General features: G+C 34.2%; 1 protein-coding gene across 3 annotated transcripts in view; it reads left to right on the forward strand.

Annotated features, from left to right (window-relative positions):
- The window catches only part of SSBP2 (single stranded DNA binding protein 2), a gene marked incomplete at its 3' end in the record, with an annotated part of 295732 nt that overhangs the window by 228686 nt on the left and 49909 nt on the right, over positions 1-17137 (forward strand). For all 3 annotated transcript variants that reach the window (XM_082837009.1, XM_082837010.1, XM_082837008.1), the window contains exon 6: positions 1306-1365. In XM_082837009.1, coding sequence (XP_082693135.1) covers positions 1306-1365 — 60 coding nt within the window. The remainder of the gene's footprint in view (positions 1-1305; positions 1366-17137) is intronic.

The following is a 17137-nucleotide window of genomic DNA, read 5'->3' on the forward strand; positions in this document are numbered from 1 at the left end:
AGGCCATTTTTTTTCTTCTGGACTTCTGGAGGAGGGCATACAAGAGGAAATAAATTTAAAATATAACATATACACACTACTATATATAAAATAGATAAACAACCAGGACTTGCTGTATAGCACAGGGAACTATATTCAATATTTTGTAATAACCTATAATGGAAAATAATATGAAAAAGAATAGTGGGAGGGAGGGAGACGCAAGAGGGAAGAGACATGAGAACATATGTATATATATAACTGATTCACTTTGTTATAAAGCAGAAATAACACACCATTGTAAAGCAATTATACTCCAATAAAGATGTAAAAAAAAATAGATAACTAACACGGACTTACTGTATAGCACAGGGACTCTACTAAATATGCTGTAATGGGCTATATAGGAAAAGAATCTTAAAAAAGAGTGGATATATGTATATGTATAACAGATTCACTTTGCTGTGCACCTGAAACTACCACAACATTGTAAATCAACTATACTCCAATAAAAATTTTTAAAAAAAGAATATATATATATGTGTCTATATTTATATATATATATATATATGTCTGTGTGTGTATATGTATATATATAATGGAATCACTTTGCTGTACACCTGAAACTAATGCAACATTGTTAATTATACTTCAATAAAAAATGGTTATTAAAAAAAGTACACACCTCATAGTCTGCTAGGCTCAAAATATGCAAAGAAATTTCAATTTTAAAATTTATAATCGATTTTGAATTATAACAAACCCTTAATGAAAGAAAGCCAAAGCTCTCCTAACCACAAATGTCCCTTGGAAAAGAAATTTCTTTACCATTTTAAACGGAACTACAAAAGAAAAGATGAAGAAATTTGGCAACTTTAAAATTATTAGAGGAAAATTATAACCGAATTGGGTAATTCAGTCAAAATTATTAGAGGAAAGTGATAACTGAATTGGGTAATTCAGAATCCAGTTTGTATAATAATGTAGCCAGTGATCCTCTTCCTGAAGTCTTTACTAAGATTCAATTGCCTAAATGTCTTAGTCTTACTTTTTGCCAATTAGATAGCATTAAAATTTTTTTTTTGCTAGTTACTTTAGTCATCTTCGATTTTTTTATGATTTCTTTGGAATTTTTCCAGATATTCTACAAAATAAAAAATAGGATGGTAATTTTTCTTAAAAGCTTTTATTCTACTGAAATCAGCCACATAAGTAAATTTGATTTATGTTTTGTATAATTCAGAAATTCTTAAAAGCAGTTTATTTTCAGATCTGTATTTTACATTGTTTTTTTGTTTTGTTTATTTGTTTGTTTTACTTCAATAGCCTTTTATGTCACCTCGGTACCCTGGAGGTCCAAGGCCCCCACTGAGGATACCTAACCAGGTAAGATTTGTGTGTGCTATTTAAGTTTGGTGGTTTTTTTGTTGTTTTTTTTTTTTAAGAGTCAATAAAGATCTTGAAAATGTCACATATATTTCTCTCCTATAAAAATATTAAATTATTCTTCATCCCATTTTATGCTACTTCTAGTGATGTATAACCTACATTAAGGGTTGGCAAACTATAGTCCATAGTTTGGCTGACTTTTTGTAAATAAAATTTTATTGGAACGCTGCCACATTCATTCATGTATGTATTGTCTATGGCTTCTTTTACACTGCAATAGCAGATTTGAGTGATCATGATGGAGACCATAGGTGGCCTGCAACCCTGAAATATTTACTGTCTAGATCTTAACAGAAAAAAGTTTGCTGACCCTTGGAGTCTACCATATACTTTGAAGCTACCTTTCAAAATATATATAATTTTGGTAAATGCAGATTATACTGTGAAGGATGGCAATAAAATTTTCTATGAACATACTTAAGCTTATTTTTATATTATATAGTTACAATAACATGGCTGTAACATACCAATTTTGCCCAATTATAGTGGCATATCAAGCATATAATTAGCTGCTTCTAGAAGGGTTAGATCTATTAATAGTTAACAATAGATCATCCAACTACCTTTATCTACAAGAGCTCTGCGATTTCACAGACTTTCGTCCTCAGATAGTTTATCAATAACATAAATACTTATTTGCTAAAGAGAATAAAGCACAATTTTTACTTGCAGGTAGCTTATAGTTTAGGTTTAGAATAGAGACAACGTGCATGTGTGTGTGTATATATATACATATATAAGTAACACAAGAAGAAATTAAATGCTTAACCATATGGAATATTAATGTCAAGATGATTGTTTTGTCACTTTCTTTGTTTTTGTATACATCATTTTCCCAGATTTAAAGTAAACCCTGGTTTATTATTTTTATCACAATAAAATCTTTTTCATTTTTTTAAAATTTCCACTTCCTTCCTGACCAAAAAATGGAACAAGAAAGCTGTGCTTACTTTGATAGTACATTTGATAGAAATGGAGTTTTCCTTCTCCTCTCCTAACTCTTACTGAAATTATGCAGTGTCCTTGAAGTGTCCCAATTGCTGGTGTTCTCTGCTTCTAATGCACAGCAAAGAGTGCCAGCACCCACATCCACCCCCAGGGGAGAACTCTAAGCAGGCAGCAGTGCTGGGTCATCTCATGGTTACAGGGCTAGAAGTCCTCACATTAGCAGCTGGAGGAGTTTTCTCCTTCAGACTGAAAATGCATTCAGTACATAGGGCCAGGGAAACATGGCATGAAATAGGAAAAAGAAGTGCACGGATGCCAAGGGTTTCAATATATGGGAGTTTTATTTTCTCTGTGGGTGAACCTATATGTATTGACAGTCAGATCTACTTATAGGTGCCTGAGTCTTTTAAATTTCCTTTTCTAAGGACAGAAAGTTGTATCTTTCATTGCAGTCTTCATGGTGTTTCAGACATTCCATTCATAGCTTTATGTATTTCGTAGATATAAGAGGTTTGTGAAAATCTCCATTAGGGAAATGTGAATTTCTTGTACAAGCATGTGAGAATTTTTCTGATTCCATTTATTGCATATGAATAATGAAAATCTCATAGAGTTATTGTAATTGCATCCATCTGACAGTGTTGAAATGCCTGCTATGTATAAGATACTAAGTTCCACACCTAAAGAAACTGACAAAATGAAAGATACTTTTAGGAAGAATGGGTTAGTGGTAGAAACGTGGAATTGTAAATCTAGGTTGTTTGAAAAATTTTTTAAGACAACCTTTGGATTTTTAAAAGAGGCAATTAAAAAGTTAAAGGTAATAAAGAGTTATGATACAGGTTCTTTTTCCTCAAGAGTTTTAAACAGTCTTTACCTAAGTATATTTTAAAACAATTGTACTCTTCTATGAGTGGCCCTTTTTTGCCCCCCTCCCCATATATAGTTAAGCTTCATTAATCCAAACATCTGTCTTTCAAATTTATAATAATTTACATTTATACTATTTTTTAAAGAATTTTGAGCAAACTGTTAAATATTTCCTAAAACAATGTTTACACTATTAACTATTTAGTAGCATGACCTTTTCAAACAACAAAACGTTTCTTCAATTTCATTATGTAGTCATTAAAGTAGAATTGGAAAAGCTATTTTTGTGATTAATTGGAATGATGTATATAAAAACAAATGTTAAAGTTTTTATTTAGTCTATTTTAAATGATCATAAACTAATAAAATTTTCTTTTATTGGTATATTGTATCTAAGAAAATAAAAAGTATGCTATTAACTTCTTCAGTGGTGTTGACTAGTCATTTTGAATATGTAAAAGACAATCCTTTAATAAACAGCTTCTCCAGAATTTATAATTACTAATGATTAGACTATAATTTTTAAGTACTTCTGATTTGGTTTTCATGGGTCTGAACTAAATCCACAATGGCTTACTTATACTGTTTATATATTTATGGACTGGGTATTTGGGACATGGTATCAAATCACTATGCCCAAAAAATGCAAGAAAGGGTAATAGTATCTAAAATTATGAAAGCAAAGTAAAATTACAAAAATCTGCAATGTTGCAAAGAATAAATATCTATGAGAGAACACATGAAATATAGAAATTACACCAGAATTGGTTCAACTGTCAGAATAGGTTGGTGGTGTTGAAGTATCCATAAACTGGAGGTCTTTATCCTTCTCATAGATAAAATGTTTAATCTGAAAAATTCACAGTGTTCATACAACGCTATGCTAAGAAAACCAAGACAGCCAGAAATATAGAGACTGTTAATGAGTGACACCAAGAATAAACTATTGATTTATTGACCCTATAGAATTGGAATTTCTCACCATTCCTGAAACTCTATAAACAGGTGTGTGAATTGAGGTAACACAGTGAATGCTGTTGACCATTTTATATTCTAAAGCTGATTTTGACATTCTAAAACCACACTGCATCTGACCATTCTACTGAAAGTCTCGAAGATATTTGTCCAATAATAGATGAATGAGTGGTTAAATAAATTATAGTATATCCAAAGGGTGAAATAGTATGCAGCTATTAAAAGGTATGTTATAGGATTAAATTTATTGATATGACAGAATATTTATGATCTATTACCAAATGTAAAAAAGGCACAAACCTGTGTGGTATGTCACCTTTACCATATATCACTGTACAAACTCAGTTCCTCCACTCCACACCCCCCCCAACATGCGCATGCACGCGCACACACACACACACACACACACACACACACACACACACCCCAAAAAGACTGTAAGGGACTTATCCTTTATTTCTGGCTGATAGGATTATAAGTGATTTCTTTTTTTATTTCTGTATTTTTAAAGTTTGCATAGAACAGGAATTTTATTTGTGACTGGATAAAGACATTATTAGTTAATTATATATGTAAATGAAAGTACAGATATTTTATTCTTCTGGTTATTCAGTATATGAGATTATTCTTTGTTAATACTGAATGTATAGTTCTTACTATACATGATAAAATGAAAAACAATGGATGTTAAGGATAGGCAAATCTTGAGAAGACTATTCTTCACTTTTCAGATAGGGAAAAGTCAGCAAGCATTTGAGCAGAAAAAAAAAAACATGTTGTTGGGACATTTACTCATGTACTGAAAATAAATGTACTGTATCCCCCCCATATAACCAAGGTACCTATATTTTAAACATACTGCACTTACTCTTCCTTACATGTTCTGTTTTTCAGAATAAATGCTATTTAGCATGTCCTTTCCCAGTAATTTTGTCTTTGTAAAATATTTCATATGTAGAATTTGACTTTTATTTAATGATATCAATATGAAAACATGAGAAGGACTTCAGCTGCATAAAGAGAATTAAGTTCTACATTGAGTAAATGATAGGAGTCTTATAGCTGAAATCGTAAAGAAGAAGACTGTAGTAAATCTCTATTGTGTTAATTACACTGTTAAAGTATTTAAATTATTATTTGAAATCCAGTGAAACACAATGAAAAATATATTATTTTCTTTTGACTTTGAATTATGACCATGTCCTGGGATATATGTCTTTTCCAATTATTTTCTACCTTTGTAGGACAAAGGAAATTAACAAATTCAAAATCTCTGGCAAAGAAGAAATTCATTCTCCTTCCCAAATCAAGAAAAATTTACATAGTGAACACTGTGCTGTCTTACTCAATTTAAGTTAGCAGTATATCGGGCTTTTTGGTACAATGTTTACTTCTTTTGCCAAACTGCATCTCATTATTTTACAGCCATTTTGTCACAGATATTCCCTTTTTGGACATAAGCCAATACCAAAAAAATGCGTTGCCATATATATGATTGGAAACTTCATAGGGCTGTACAAAAATCACTCTCAGAAATAGTCATTCAACAAAAATTTGTTGAGGTTTACTATTTGCGAGGCACCGTTCTCCGTGGGGGATACATCAGAAAACAAACAAATGAGAATCCCTGTCTCATGGAACTGGCGTTCTAAAGCAGCAGTGCCCAACAACTTTCTGAGAAGAGAGAAATGTTCCATATCTGCACTGTCATATGCAGTAGCTCTAGTACTTTGAGGACCTTTGAGCACTTGAAATGTGGCTAGTGTGACTGAGGAATCGAATTTTTAACTTTATTAATTTTAATTTAAATAACCACATGTGGCAAAGGGCTACTATATTGGACAGTGCAGTTACAGTGGTTGAGATACAGAAAAAAGAAAAATAAATAAGTAAATATATATGTCAAATGGTGAATTGTAATTTGGAGACAAATATCTTTCCAACCTGAATGTCACATTTCTGAATTTTAATATCTTTTCTACTGATATTGCCTTTTTACAGGGAAAAAAAAAAAAAAACAGTGCTATTGCTGGCAGGACCTCAATGTGTCAAGCATCTTAGATCCAAATGCCAGCAAAGCCCAGCAATGTATGACTTTGAGCAAGTCACTTAACCTTTCTGGGACTTGCTTTTCTTACAGGTAAAATAAGAGTGGACTCCTGTATTTCTAAAATCCCTTCTAGTTCCAAAATTTCTTAATTATTTGATTCTACTTCATTCATGTAATTGAGGGGGCCCATTGAAAAATTTTGGTAGGTCAAAATTGTTAACTGAATTATATCATAAAGGCGTAGATAAATTCACTATTTTTTAATCATCATTGAGTGTTTAGTCTCTGTGAGTAGATTATATACATATAATGGTATTCAAGGAAATATATACCAGAATCTTAAGATCCTAGAGGGGCTCACCATTGGAATCATATGATGAATCTTCTGTAAACTAAATGATTTTTTGTGCAGCAAGAAATTCCATCGTTGAATTATTAATTTAAAATACTGAATAACATTTTATGTTATTTCATTTATTTTAAATCCTAGGATTTAAGGCTTATCTGTTAGAACTTTTGGAATATGTTGATCTGATTTGAAGTCCTGGCTCTACTACTTACTGATAGTATAACCATGGACAAATTAACAAACTTACTTCTGAATTAAAACTCAGTTTCTCATCATCAAAAAGGATTTATAATAACCTTGTGGGATTGTTGTAAGCATTGAGGGAAATAAATATAAAATGCTTAGCACAATTCCTGGCACAAATGTACTGGCTCACAAGTATATATTTTTGTTGATATTATGTTTGTTATTATTAAGCATTCTCATCATTAGTGTCAATTTCCCTATCAGAATGAAGATCTTTTATAGAACAAAAAATGTGTGCCAAAATTTGTGACTAGTTAAACAAGTCTCAATGGAATACATTTAAAATGTTGACAAATATGAGAATATATATTGACCCACAAGATGTATAAATCTGTTTATTTTTCCTGATACATATTAAAGGTTTAAAGAATCTAGTGTTTGTGCTCTTTTGATGCACAAAACCATCATCTGGTCATCCCGGGACTGATGAAAATGTTTTAAAAGTTAGAGATTTGACTTACCAAAAGAAAAACACTGGCGACTAAAGAGTTAAATTTGGGTAAAGACACTCATTTTGAAAGACAACTTGACATTGATCAACATTTCTATAGGATTATACTATGTTTTTAAGTGATGATAGCAGAAAGACTTGTCAATTGTTCTGATGTTCCAAGATAAACAGGAAAAAGTAAAATGTTGAAGAAAATGGTTTCCAGTGATAAAACATGGTGTCACCAATGAGATTTAGAAATTCACAATCAGAGTATAAAACTTGAACCACTTAGAGAATTTTAAAAAAAAGGAAGAACTTCAAACTCACAATTGAAGATAATGTTTAGTCATACATTTTCACTCCTCCCCCTAATTCACTTCTTTATAACTTTTGACACTGTTGACCATTTCTTTCTTCTGGAAACTCCCCCTCATGCATTCTGAACTGTTGGTCCTGGTCCCCTGGCTAATTTCATACCTGTTAAGTTTGTTTCCTTTCCTACCTCTTTTTGGTATTTTAAGAAAATTGTATCTTTGATTCTTTGATCTTTTTTCATCTCACTTCTTGAAATCTAGTCCATTCTTAAGACTTTACCACTGATGATTCCTAAAATTGTCCAATGAAAACTCTTTGTTTTATTCCTTCAATAAATATTTCTTACTCTGAGCCAAAAAGGCACAGATAGGTTTCACTCTCTGAACTTACAGTGTTGGAGATACAGAGAAGAAAACAAGCCATGATCATATATAAGTTCTATACAAGTGAGGTATAAGAATCTAGCACCAACATTCGAATTATACAGGTCCCAGAAGAAGAAGAGAAAAAGAAAGGGACTGAGAAAATATTTGAAGAGATTATAGTTGAAAACTTCCCTAATATGGGTAAGGAATAGTTAATCAAGTCCAGGAAGCACAGAGAGTCCCATACAGGATAAATCCAAGGAGAAACACGCCAAGACACATATTAATCAAACTATCAAAAATTAAATACAAACAAAAAATATTAAAAGCAGCAAGGGAAAAATAACAGACAAGGGAATCCCCATAAGGTTAACAGCTGATCTTTCAGGAGAAACTTTGCAAGCCAGAAGGGAGTGGCAGGACATATTTAAAGTGATGAAAGGCAAAAACCTACAACCAAGATTACTCTACCCAGCAAAGATCTCATTCAGATTTGATGGATAAATTAAAACCTTTACAGACAAGCAAAAGCTAAGAGAATACAGCACCACCAAACCCACTTTACAACAAATTCTAAAGGAACTTCTCTAGGCAGGGAACTTCTCTAGGCAGGAAACACAAGAGAAGGAAAAGACTTACAATAACAAAACCAAAACAATAAAGAAAACGGTAATAGGAACATATATATCTATAAGTGCCTTAAATGTAAATGGATTAAATGCTCCAACCAAAAGACATAGACTGGCTGAATGGAAACAAAAACAAGACCCATATATATGCTGTCTACAAAAGACCCGCTTCAGACCTAGGGACACATACAGACTGAAAGTGAGGGGATGGAAAAAGATATTCCATGCAAATGGAAATCAAAAGAAAGCTGGAGTAACAATTCTCATATCAGACAAAATAGACTTTAAAACAAAGACTATTACAAGAGACAAAGAAGGAGACTACATAATGATCAAGGGATCAATCCAAGAAGAAGATATAAAAATTGTAAATATTTATGCACCTAACATAGGAGCACCTCAATACATAAGGCAAATGCTAACAGCCATAAAAGGGGAAATCAACAATAACACATTCATAGTAGGGGACTTTAACACCCCAGTTTCACCAATGGACAGATCATCCAAAATACAAATAAATAAGGAAACACAAACTTTAAATGATACATTAAACAAGATTGACTTAATTGATATTTATACGACATTCCATCCAAAAACAACAGAATACACATTGTTCTCAAGTGTTCCTGGAACATTCTCCAGGATAGATCATATCTTGGGTCACAAATCAAGCCTTGGTAAATTTAAGAAAATTGAAATCGTATCAAGTATCTTTTCTGACCACAATGCTATGAGACTAGATATCAAATCTGTAAAAAATACAAAAACGTGGAGACTAAACAATACACTACTTAATAACCAAGAGATCACTGAAGAAATAAAAGAGGAAATCAAAAACTACCTAGAAAAAAATGACAATGAAAACATGATGACCCAAAACCTATGGGATGCAGCAAAAGCAGTTCTAAGAGAGAAGTTTATAGCACTACAACCCTACCTTAAGAAACAAGAAACATCTCAAATAAACAACCTAACCTTGCACCTAAAGCAATCAGAGAAAGAAGAACAAAAACCCCCAAACTTAGCAGAAGGAAAGAAATCATAAAGATGAGATCAGAAATAAATGAAAAAGAAATGAAGGAAACGATAGCAAAGATCAATAAAACTAAAGGAGGTTTCTTTGAGAAGATAAACAAAATTGATAAACCATTAGCCAGACTCATCAAGAAAAAAAGGGAGAAGACTCAAATCAATAGAATTAGAAATGAAAAAGGAGAAGTAACAACTGACACTGAAGAAATACAAAGGATCATGAGAGATTACTACAAGCAACTATATGCCAATAAAATGGACTACCTGGAAGAAATGGACAAATTCTTAGAAATGCACAACCTTCCGAGACTGAACCAGGAAGAAATAGGAAATATGAACAGACCAATCCCAAGCACTGAAATTGAAACTGTGATTAAAAATCTTCCAACAAACAAAAGCCCAGGACCAGATGGCTTCACAGGTGAATTTTATCAAACATTTAGAAAAGAGCTAACATCTATCCTTCTCAAACACTTCCAAAATATAGCAGAGGGAGGAACACTCCCAAACTCATTCTACGAGGCCACCATCACCCGGATACCAAAACCAGACAAAGAGGTCACAAAGAAAGAAAACTACAGGCCAATATCACTGATTAACATAGATGCAAAAATCCTCAACAAAATACTAGCAAACAGAATCCAACAGCACATTAAAAGGATCATACACCATGATCAAATGGGGTTTATCCCAGGAATGCAAGGATTCTTTAATATACTCAAATCAATCAATGTGTTAAACCATATTAACAAATTGAAGGAGAAAAACCATATGATCATCTCAATAAATGCAGAGAAAGCTTTTGACAAAATTTGACGCCAATTTATGATAAAAACCCTCCAGAGTGTAGGCATAGAGGGAACTTACCTCAACATAATAAAGACTATATATGACAAACAAATAGCCAACATTGTCCTCAATGGTGAAAAACTGAAACCATTTCCACTAAGATCAGGAACAAGACAAGGTTGCCCACTCTCACCACTATTATTCAACGTAGCTTTGGAAGTTTTAGCCACAGCAATCAGAGAAGAAAAAGAAAGAAAAGGAATCCAATCGGAAAAGAAGAAGTAAAGCTGACACTGTTTGCAGATGACATGATACTATATATAGAGAATCCTAAGGATGCTACCAGAAAACTACCAGAGCAAATCAATGAATTTGGTATAGTAGCAGGATACAAAATTAATGCAGAGAAATCTCTTGCATTCCTATCCACTAATGATGAAAAATCTGAAAATGAAATTAAGAAAACACTCCCATTTACCATTTCAACAAAGAGAATAAAATATCTAGGAATAAACCTACCTAAGGAGACAAAAGACCTGTATACAGAAAATTATAAGACACTGATGAAAGAAATTAAAGATGATACAAATAGATGGAGAGATATACCATGTTCTTGGTTTGGTAGAATCAACATTGTCAAAGTGACCGTACTACCCAAACCACACTACAGATTCAATGCAATCCCTATCAAACTACTACTGGCATTTTTCACAGAACTAGAACAAAAAATTTCACAATTTGTATGGAAACACGAAAGACCCCAAATAGCCAAAGCAATCTTGAGAACGAAAAACGGACCTGGAGGAATCAGGCTCCCTGACTTCAGACTATACTACAAAGCTACAGTAATCAAGACAGTATGGTACTGGCACAAAAACAGAAAGATAGATCAATGGAACAGGATAGAAAGCCCAGAGATAAACCCACGCACATATGGTCACCTTATCTTTGATAAAGGAGGCAAGAATATACAGTGGAGAAAAGACAGCCTCTTCAATAAGTGGTTCTGGGAAAATTGGACAGCTACAGGTAAAAGAATGAAATTAGAACACTCCCTATTACCATACACAAAATAAACTCAAAATGGATTAAAGACCTAAATGTAAGGCCAGCCACTATAAAACTCTTAGAGGAAAACATAGGCAGAACACTCTATGACATATATCACAGCAAGATCCTTTTCGACCCACCTTCTAGGGAAATGGAAATAAAAACAAAAATAAAAAAATAGGACCTAATGAAACGTCAAAACTTTTGCACAGCAAAGGAAACCATAAAGAAGACTAAAAGACAACCCTCAGAATGGGAGAAAATATTTGCAAATGAAGCAACTGACAAAGGATTAATCTGCAAAATTTACAAGCAGCTCATGTAGCTCAATATCAAAAAAACAAACAGCCCAATCCAAAAATGGACAGAAGACCTAAATAGACATTTTTCCAAAGAAGATATACAGATTGCCAACAAACACATGAAAGAATGCTCAACATCATTAATCATTAGAGAAATGCAAATCAAAACTAAAATGAGATATCATCTTACACCAGTCAGAATGGCCATCATCAATAAATCTACAAACAATAAATGCTGGAGAGGGTGTGGAGAAAGGGAACCCTCTTGCACTGTTGGTGGGAATATAAATTGATACAGCCACTATGGAGAACAGTATGGAGGTTCCTTAAAAAACTAAAAATAGGGCTTCCCTGGTGGCACAGTGGTTGAGAGTCCGTCTGCTGATGCAGGGGACACGGGTTCATGCCCCGGTCTGGGAGGATCCCACATGCCGTGGAGCGGCTGGGCCTGTGAGCCATGGCCACTGAGCCTGCACGTCTGGAGCCTGTGCTCTACAACGGGAGAGGCCACAACAGTGAGAGGCCCGCATACCGAAAAAAAAAAAAAACTAAAAATAGAACTACCATACAACACAGCAGTCCCACTACTGGGCATATACCCTGAGAAAACCATAATTCAAAGAGTCATGTATCAAAATGTTCATTGCAGCTCTCTTTACAATAACCAGGACATGGAAGCAACCTAAGTGTTCATCATGAGATGAATGGATAAAGATGTGGCCCATATATACAATGGAATATTACTCAGCCATGAAAAGAAACAAAATTGAGTTATTTGTAGTGAGGTGGATGGACCTAGAGTCTGCCATACAGAGTGAAGTAAGTCAGAAAGAGAAAAACAAATACCATATGCTAACATATATATATGGAATCTAAAAAAAAGAAAAAATGGTCAGGAAGAACCTAGGGGCAAGATCAGAATAAAGACACAGACCTACTAGAGAATGGAATTGAGGATACAGGGAGGGGGAAGGGTAAGCTGGGAGAAAGTGAGAGAGTGGCATGGACATATATACACTACCAAACGTAAAATAGATAGCCACATAATGGTGTAAAAGATAATTATAGATAAAGAAAATTTCATTAAAGATAATGAAAGCCAGGTTTCTCACTGTTGGAGAAAATACTTACAAACATAAGAAGGAAGAAGACTGAAAATAATCCTGAGGTTTTGGATTGTAATTGGACGTGTTTGATTGGTGTTAGAGAGTATGAATTTATGGTATGTGTATGTACCATACACACACACACACAGATAGATATAAAATTAGTCATAAATTTATGTATGTACATATATATATGTGTGCACATATTCACATAGATTTTCAAGTGCAGCATTTACTGAGAGAGCCAAAAGGCAATGTACTCAACTAAGAAGGAGCACTTTGAGAACCCAGATCTTGGTGCCTAAATGCTGTCCTCCACTAGAAGGAATCAGGACCCTTTGGAGAAAGGTCTGATTCCAGAGCTAGGCCAGGAAAAGTATGAAATGAACCTGGAACATCTCATACCAGTAAGGAAATGCTCAAAATATGATGGAAATGTTTCAAAAGGACAATAGAGCCAGCTTGAAGAGCCTCCCACTGGCCAGATCTTGCATAATTTAAATATTAAAATGAATGATGACAGTAAATAGATTATAACCCTTTGATTAGAATAGTAATCCGTAAGTGTCAACGTATCAATCAGTAAGAAGGGAAAGCTGTTCCTTACAATGGAATGCCAACTAGTAAGCATAGAAAGAATGATACACATGCAGTGTTTCCATTTGGCAACTGTTACAGTGCTTAGGAGTTGTCAGTGAATGCTAAGGCTGATAAAGGATTGATGAGGAATGGGATATTAACAGTCTTGGAATAGCTCTAATACTGAATGTAACCAATTACAAAGGGGAAAAATCATGATCTAGTGTAGGACCTGGCAAACACCAATAGAATGAGATGATAAGGTTAACATCAACAGTAGTGGGATGAGTCAACATCATGTACCCTCTGATGTGATACACTGAGAAGAGTATAGCATCAGTTCTTCAGTATTCCTAAGAAAATAAGACCTGAGTCTGGGTCATGAAGAGACATCAGAGGATCATCCTGTAGAATTTAAGACTCATTCTTCAAAACTATTCAGGCTATGATAGAGAAAGACTAAGGAAAGACCTGGAAGAGCATGAAGAGACATGACAACTAAATGCAATATGTGTTCCATGAGATCCTGGTCCCAGAAAGTAAAAAGAAACATTGTTGAGACAGGTGGCAAAATTTAAATGGCGTCTGTGTGTTTTGGATGGTAGTGTTGTATCAATGGATTTCCTGACTTGAAAAGTTGTGTTGTGGTTATGTAAGAGAATATCCTTGCTTAGGGAACTAAACTCTGTGGTACTTAGAAGTGAAGAGGCATAATGTCTGCAACTTGCTCTCAAGTGGCAGATACGGTGAAATGTTAACTATTGGGCAGTCAGTGTCAGGGTATATGGGAATCCTTTGTACTGTCTGTGCAATTTTTCTATAAGTTTGAAATTTTTAAAAATATATTTATATTTTAAAGCATATATAAGGAGAATTTATGCCAAACTGGGATTATATGGAAGAATTTTGTTAGGAAATTATCCCTAAACTGAGAGCTAAAATGTCAGAATGAGCACTTGAGGGTCTGTGACCTCCTAGAGAGACAAGAAAGTTTAGTTTTAGTTTGTGTTTAGTTTTGTTTTATTTTGCTTTTAATGGTTGGCATTTAGATATTGTTGACTGAGTACATGAATTGAAAAATCTGAAAGGAGTTTGGTATAACTGGAAGTTGGAATGTCAGCTTGGCAGTAGCAAGAAATTAGGCTGGAAAGGTAAGCAGGAAATAGGTCATTTAGTAGGAGATCAATAAATTGACATTGAGTGTGCTTGTAAACAAAAAAATCAAAGGATTACAAAAATGGCTTGAAAAATGGCAGTTCTCTACTGCATCCCAATGATAACAACTAGCAAAACAGTTCTGGTCTGGATAAATAAATTATTTAATATGAAATTTCCCTTGAAATATTTGAAATTTTAAACTAATGAAATAAGATATTCCTGCTTTTAAGTTAAATTAGTGAACCTTTATAGAAATTCTTGCCAGTTGACAGGATTATCTGTATATATGTATACATACATGCTTCATAGGATCAGTATGTTTAAATCATTTATAGCTTGGTCCAGCTCTAAGTGCTTCTCAGATGACTATTAGAAACTTACAATTCAGTATGTATCCAGTATTGCACCCCTGCATAATATAAACCCTATCTGTTAATTGGCACCTTTTTTCAGTTCTAGTTCTCTTTTTCCATTCAGCCAAATTGTTTGAACTTAATTGGAATATTATTTTTCTAAATAGTTTCTTAGGAAAATATGACTACCCAAAACAATATTCATTGGCCCCTTGGCATTTTAGTTCTGCTCCTATTATAATCCCCAGTGAGTAAAATAATCTATAGAAATAGCTTACATTTAAGAAGCAAAATTAATTTACCCTTAGTAAATTAATTTCGGGGAAAGGCATTATATATACTTCTCAAGAAGAAATAGGACAATTTTTGCCTAGATTTTGTTCCCAACAGTACCAATTTTCTTTGCCTGAAAACTGGGCAAAGTAGGATCATTTTAAAACTAAGAAATTATACTGGGTGTACAGACATATAAAATTCATAAATGAGTGTGAAATATAAGAAATCTTGTGTGGACACTGGTGGCAGAGGTACTAGGTACGCATTGACATGAACTTTCCTGGAGGCCGCCATTTTGATGCCAAAATCGGGCCCCACCCAACAGCCTGAAGGCTCCAGAGCTGGGATGCCTCACGCCAAACAACCAACAGGGCAGGAACACAGCCCCACCCGTCAGCACACAGACTGCCTAAAGTCATCCTGAGCCAACAGCCACCTCTAAACACACCCCTTGACATGACCCTGCCCATCAGAAGGACAAGACCCAGCTGCACCCACCAGTGGGCAGACAACAGTCTCTCCCACCAGGAAGCCTGCACAAGTCTCTTAGACCAGCTTTGTCCACCAGGGGGCAGACACCAGAGGGAAGAGGAACTATAACCTGCAGCATGGGGGATTGCAAACACAGAAAGTTAGACAAAATGAGAGGGCAGAGGAATATGTCCCTGATGAAGGAAGAAGATAAAACTACAGAACAACTAAGTGGAGTGGATATAGGAAATCTACCCCAAAATGAATTCAGAGTAATGATAGTAAAGATGATCCAAAATCTCAGAAAAAGAATGGAAGCACAGATCAAGAAGATACAAGAAATGTTAACAAAGAGCTAGAAAGTATAAACAACAAACAGAGATGAACAATACAATAAGTGAAATGAAAAATACACTAGAAGGAATTAATAGCAGAATGAGGCAGAGAAACATATGAGTGAGCTGGAATACAGAATGGTGGAAATCACTGCTGCAGAACAGAATAAAGAAAAAAGAATGAAAAGAAATGAAGACAGGGAGGAACAGATTGGGAGTTTGGGATTGACACACTGCTATATTTAAAATAAAACGCCTTGCCATTAAAAAAAAAAAAATGAAGACAGTCTAAGAGACAGCTAGGACAACATTTAACACACCAACATTCACATTATAGGAGTCCCAGAAGGAGAAGAGAGAGAGAAGGGGCCTGAGGAGATATTTGAGGAGATAATAGCTGAAAACTTCCCTAACATGGGAAAGGAAATAGTCACCCAACTCCAGGAAGCACAGAGTCCCATAGAGGATAAAGCCAAGGAGGAACATGCTGAGACACATATTAATCAAATTGACAAAAATTAAAGACAGAGAAAATATTAAAAGCAACAAGGGAAAAGCAACAAATAACATACAAGTAATCCCCATAAGGTTATCAGCTGATTTTTCAGCAGAAACGCTGCAGGCCAGAAGGGAATAGCACAATATATTTAAAGTGGTGAAACGGAAAAAACCTACAACCAAGAATACTCTACCCAGCAAGGCTGTCCTTCACATTTGACGGAGAACTCAAAAGCTTTACAGACAAGCAAAAGGTAAGAGAATTCAGCACCACCAAACCAGCTGTACAAATACTAAAGGAAATTCTCTAGGCGAAAAAGAAAAGCCCACAACTAGAAACAAGAAAATTATGAATGGGAAAGCTTACCAGTAAAGGCAAACATACAGTAAAGATAGGAAATCATCCACACACAAATATGATATCAAAACCAGTAATCACAAGAAGAGTACAAATGCAGGATATTGGAAATGCATTTGAAATTAAGAGATCGTGAACTTAAAACAATCTTGTATATGTATAGACTGCTACATCAAAACCTCATGGTAACCTCAAACAAAAAATCTACAACAGATATACACA

This window comes from Leucopleurus acutus, assembly GCF_964270905.1.
Source record: "Leucopleurus acutus genome assembly, chromosome: 3".
In the NCBI taxonomy this organism is placed as follows: domain Eukaryota; kingdom Metazoa; phylum Chordata; class Mammalia; order Artiodactyla; family Delphinidae; genus Leucopleurus; species Leucopleurus acutus.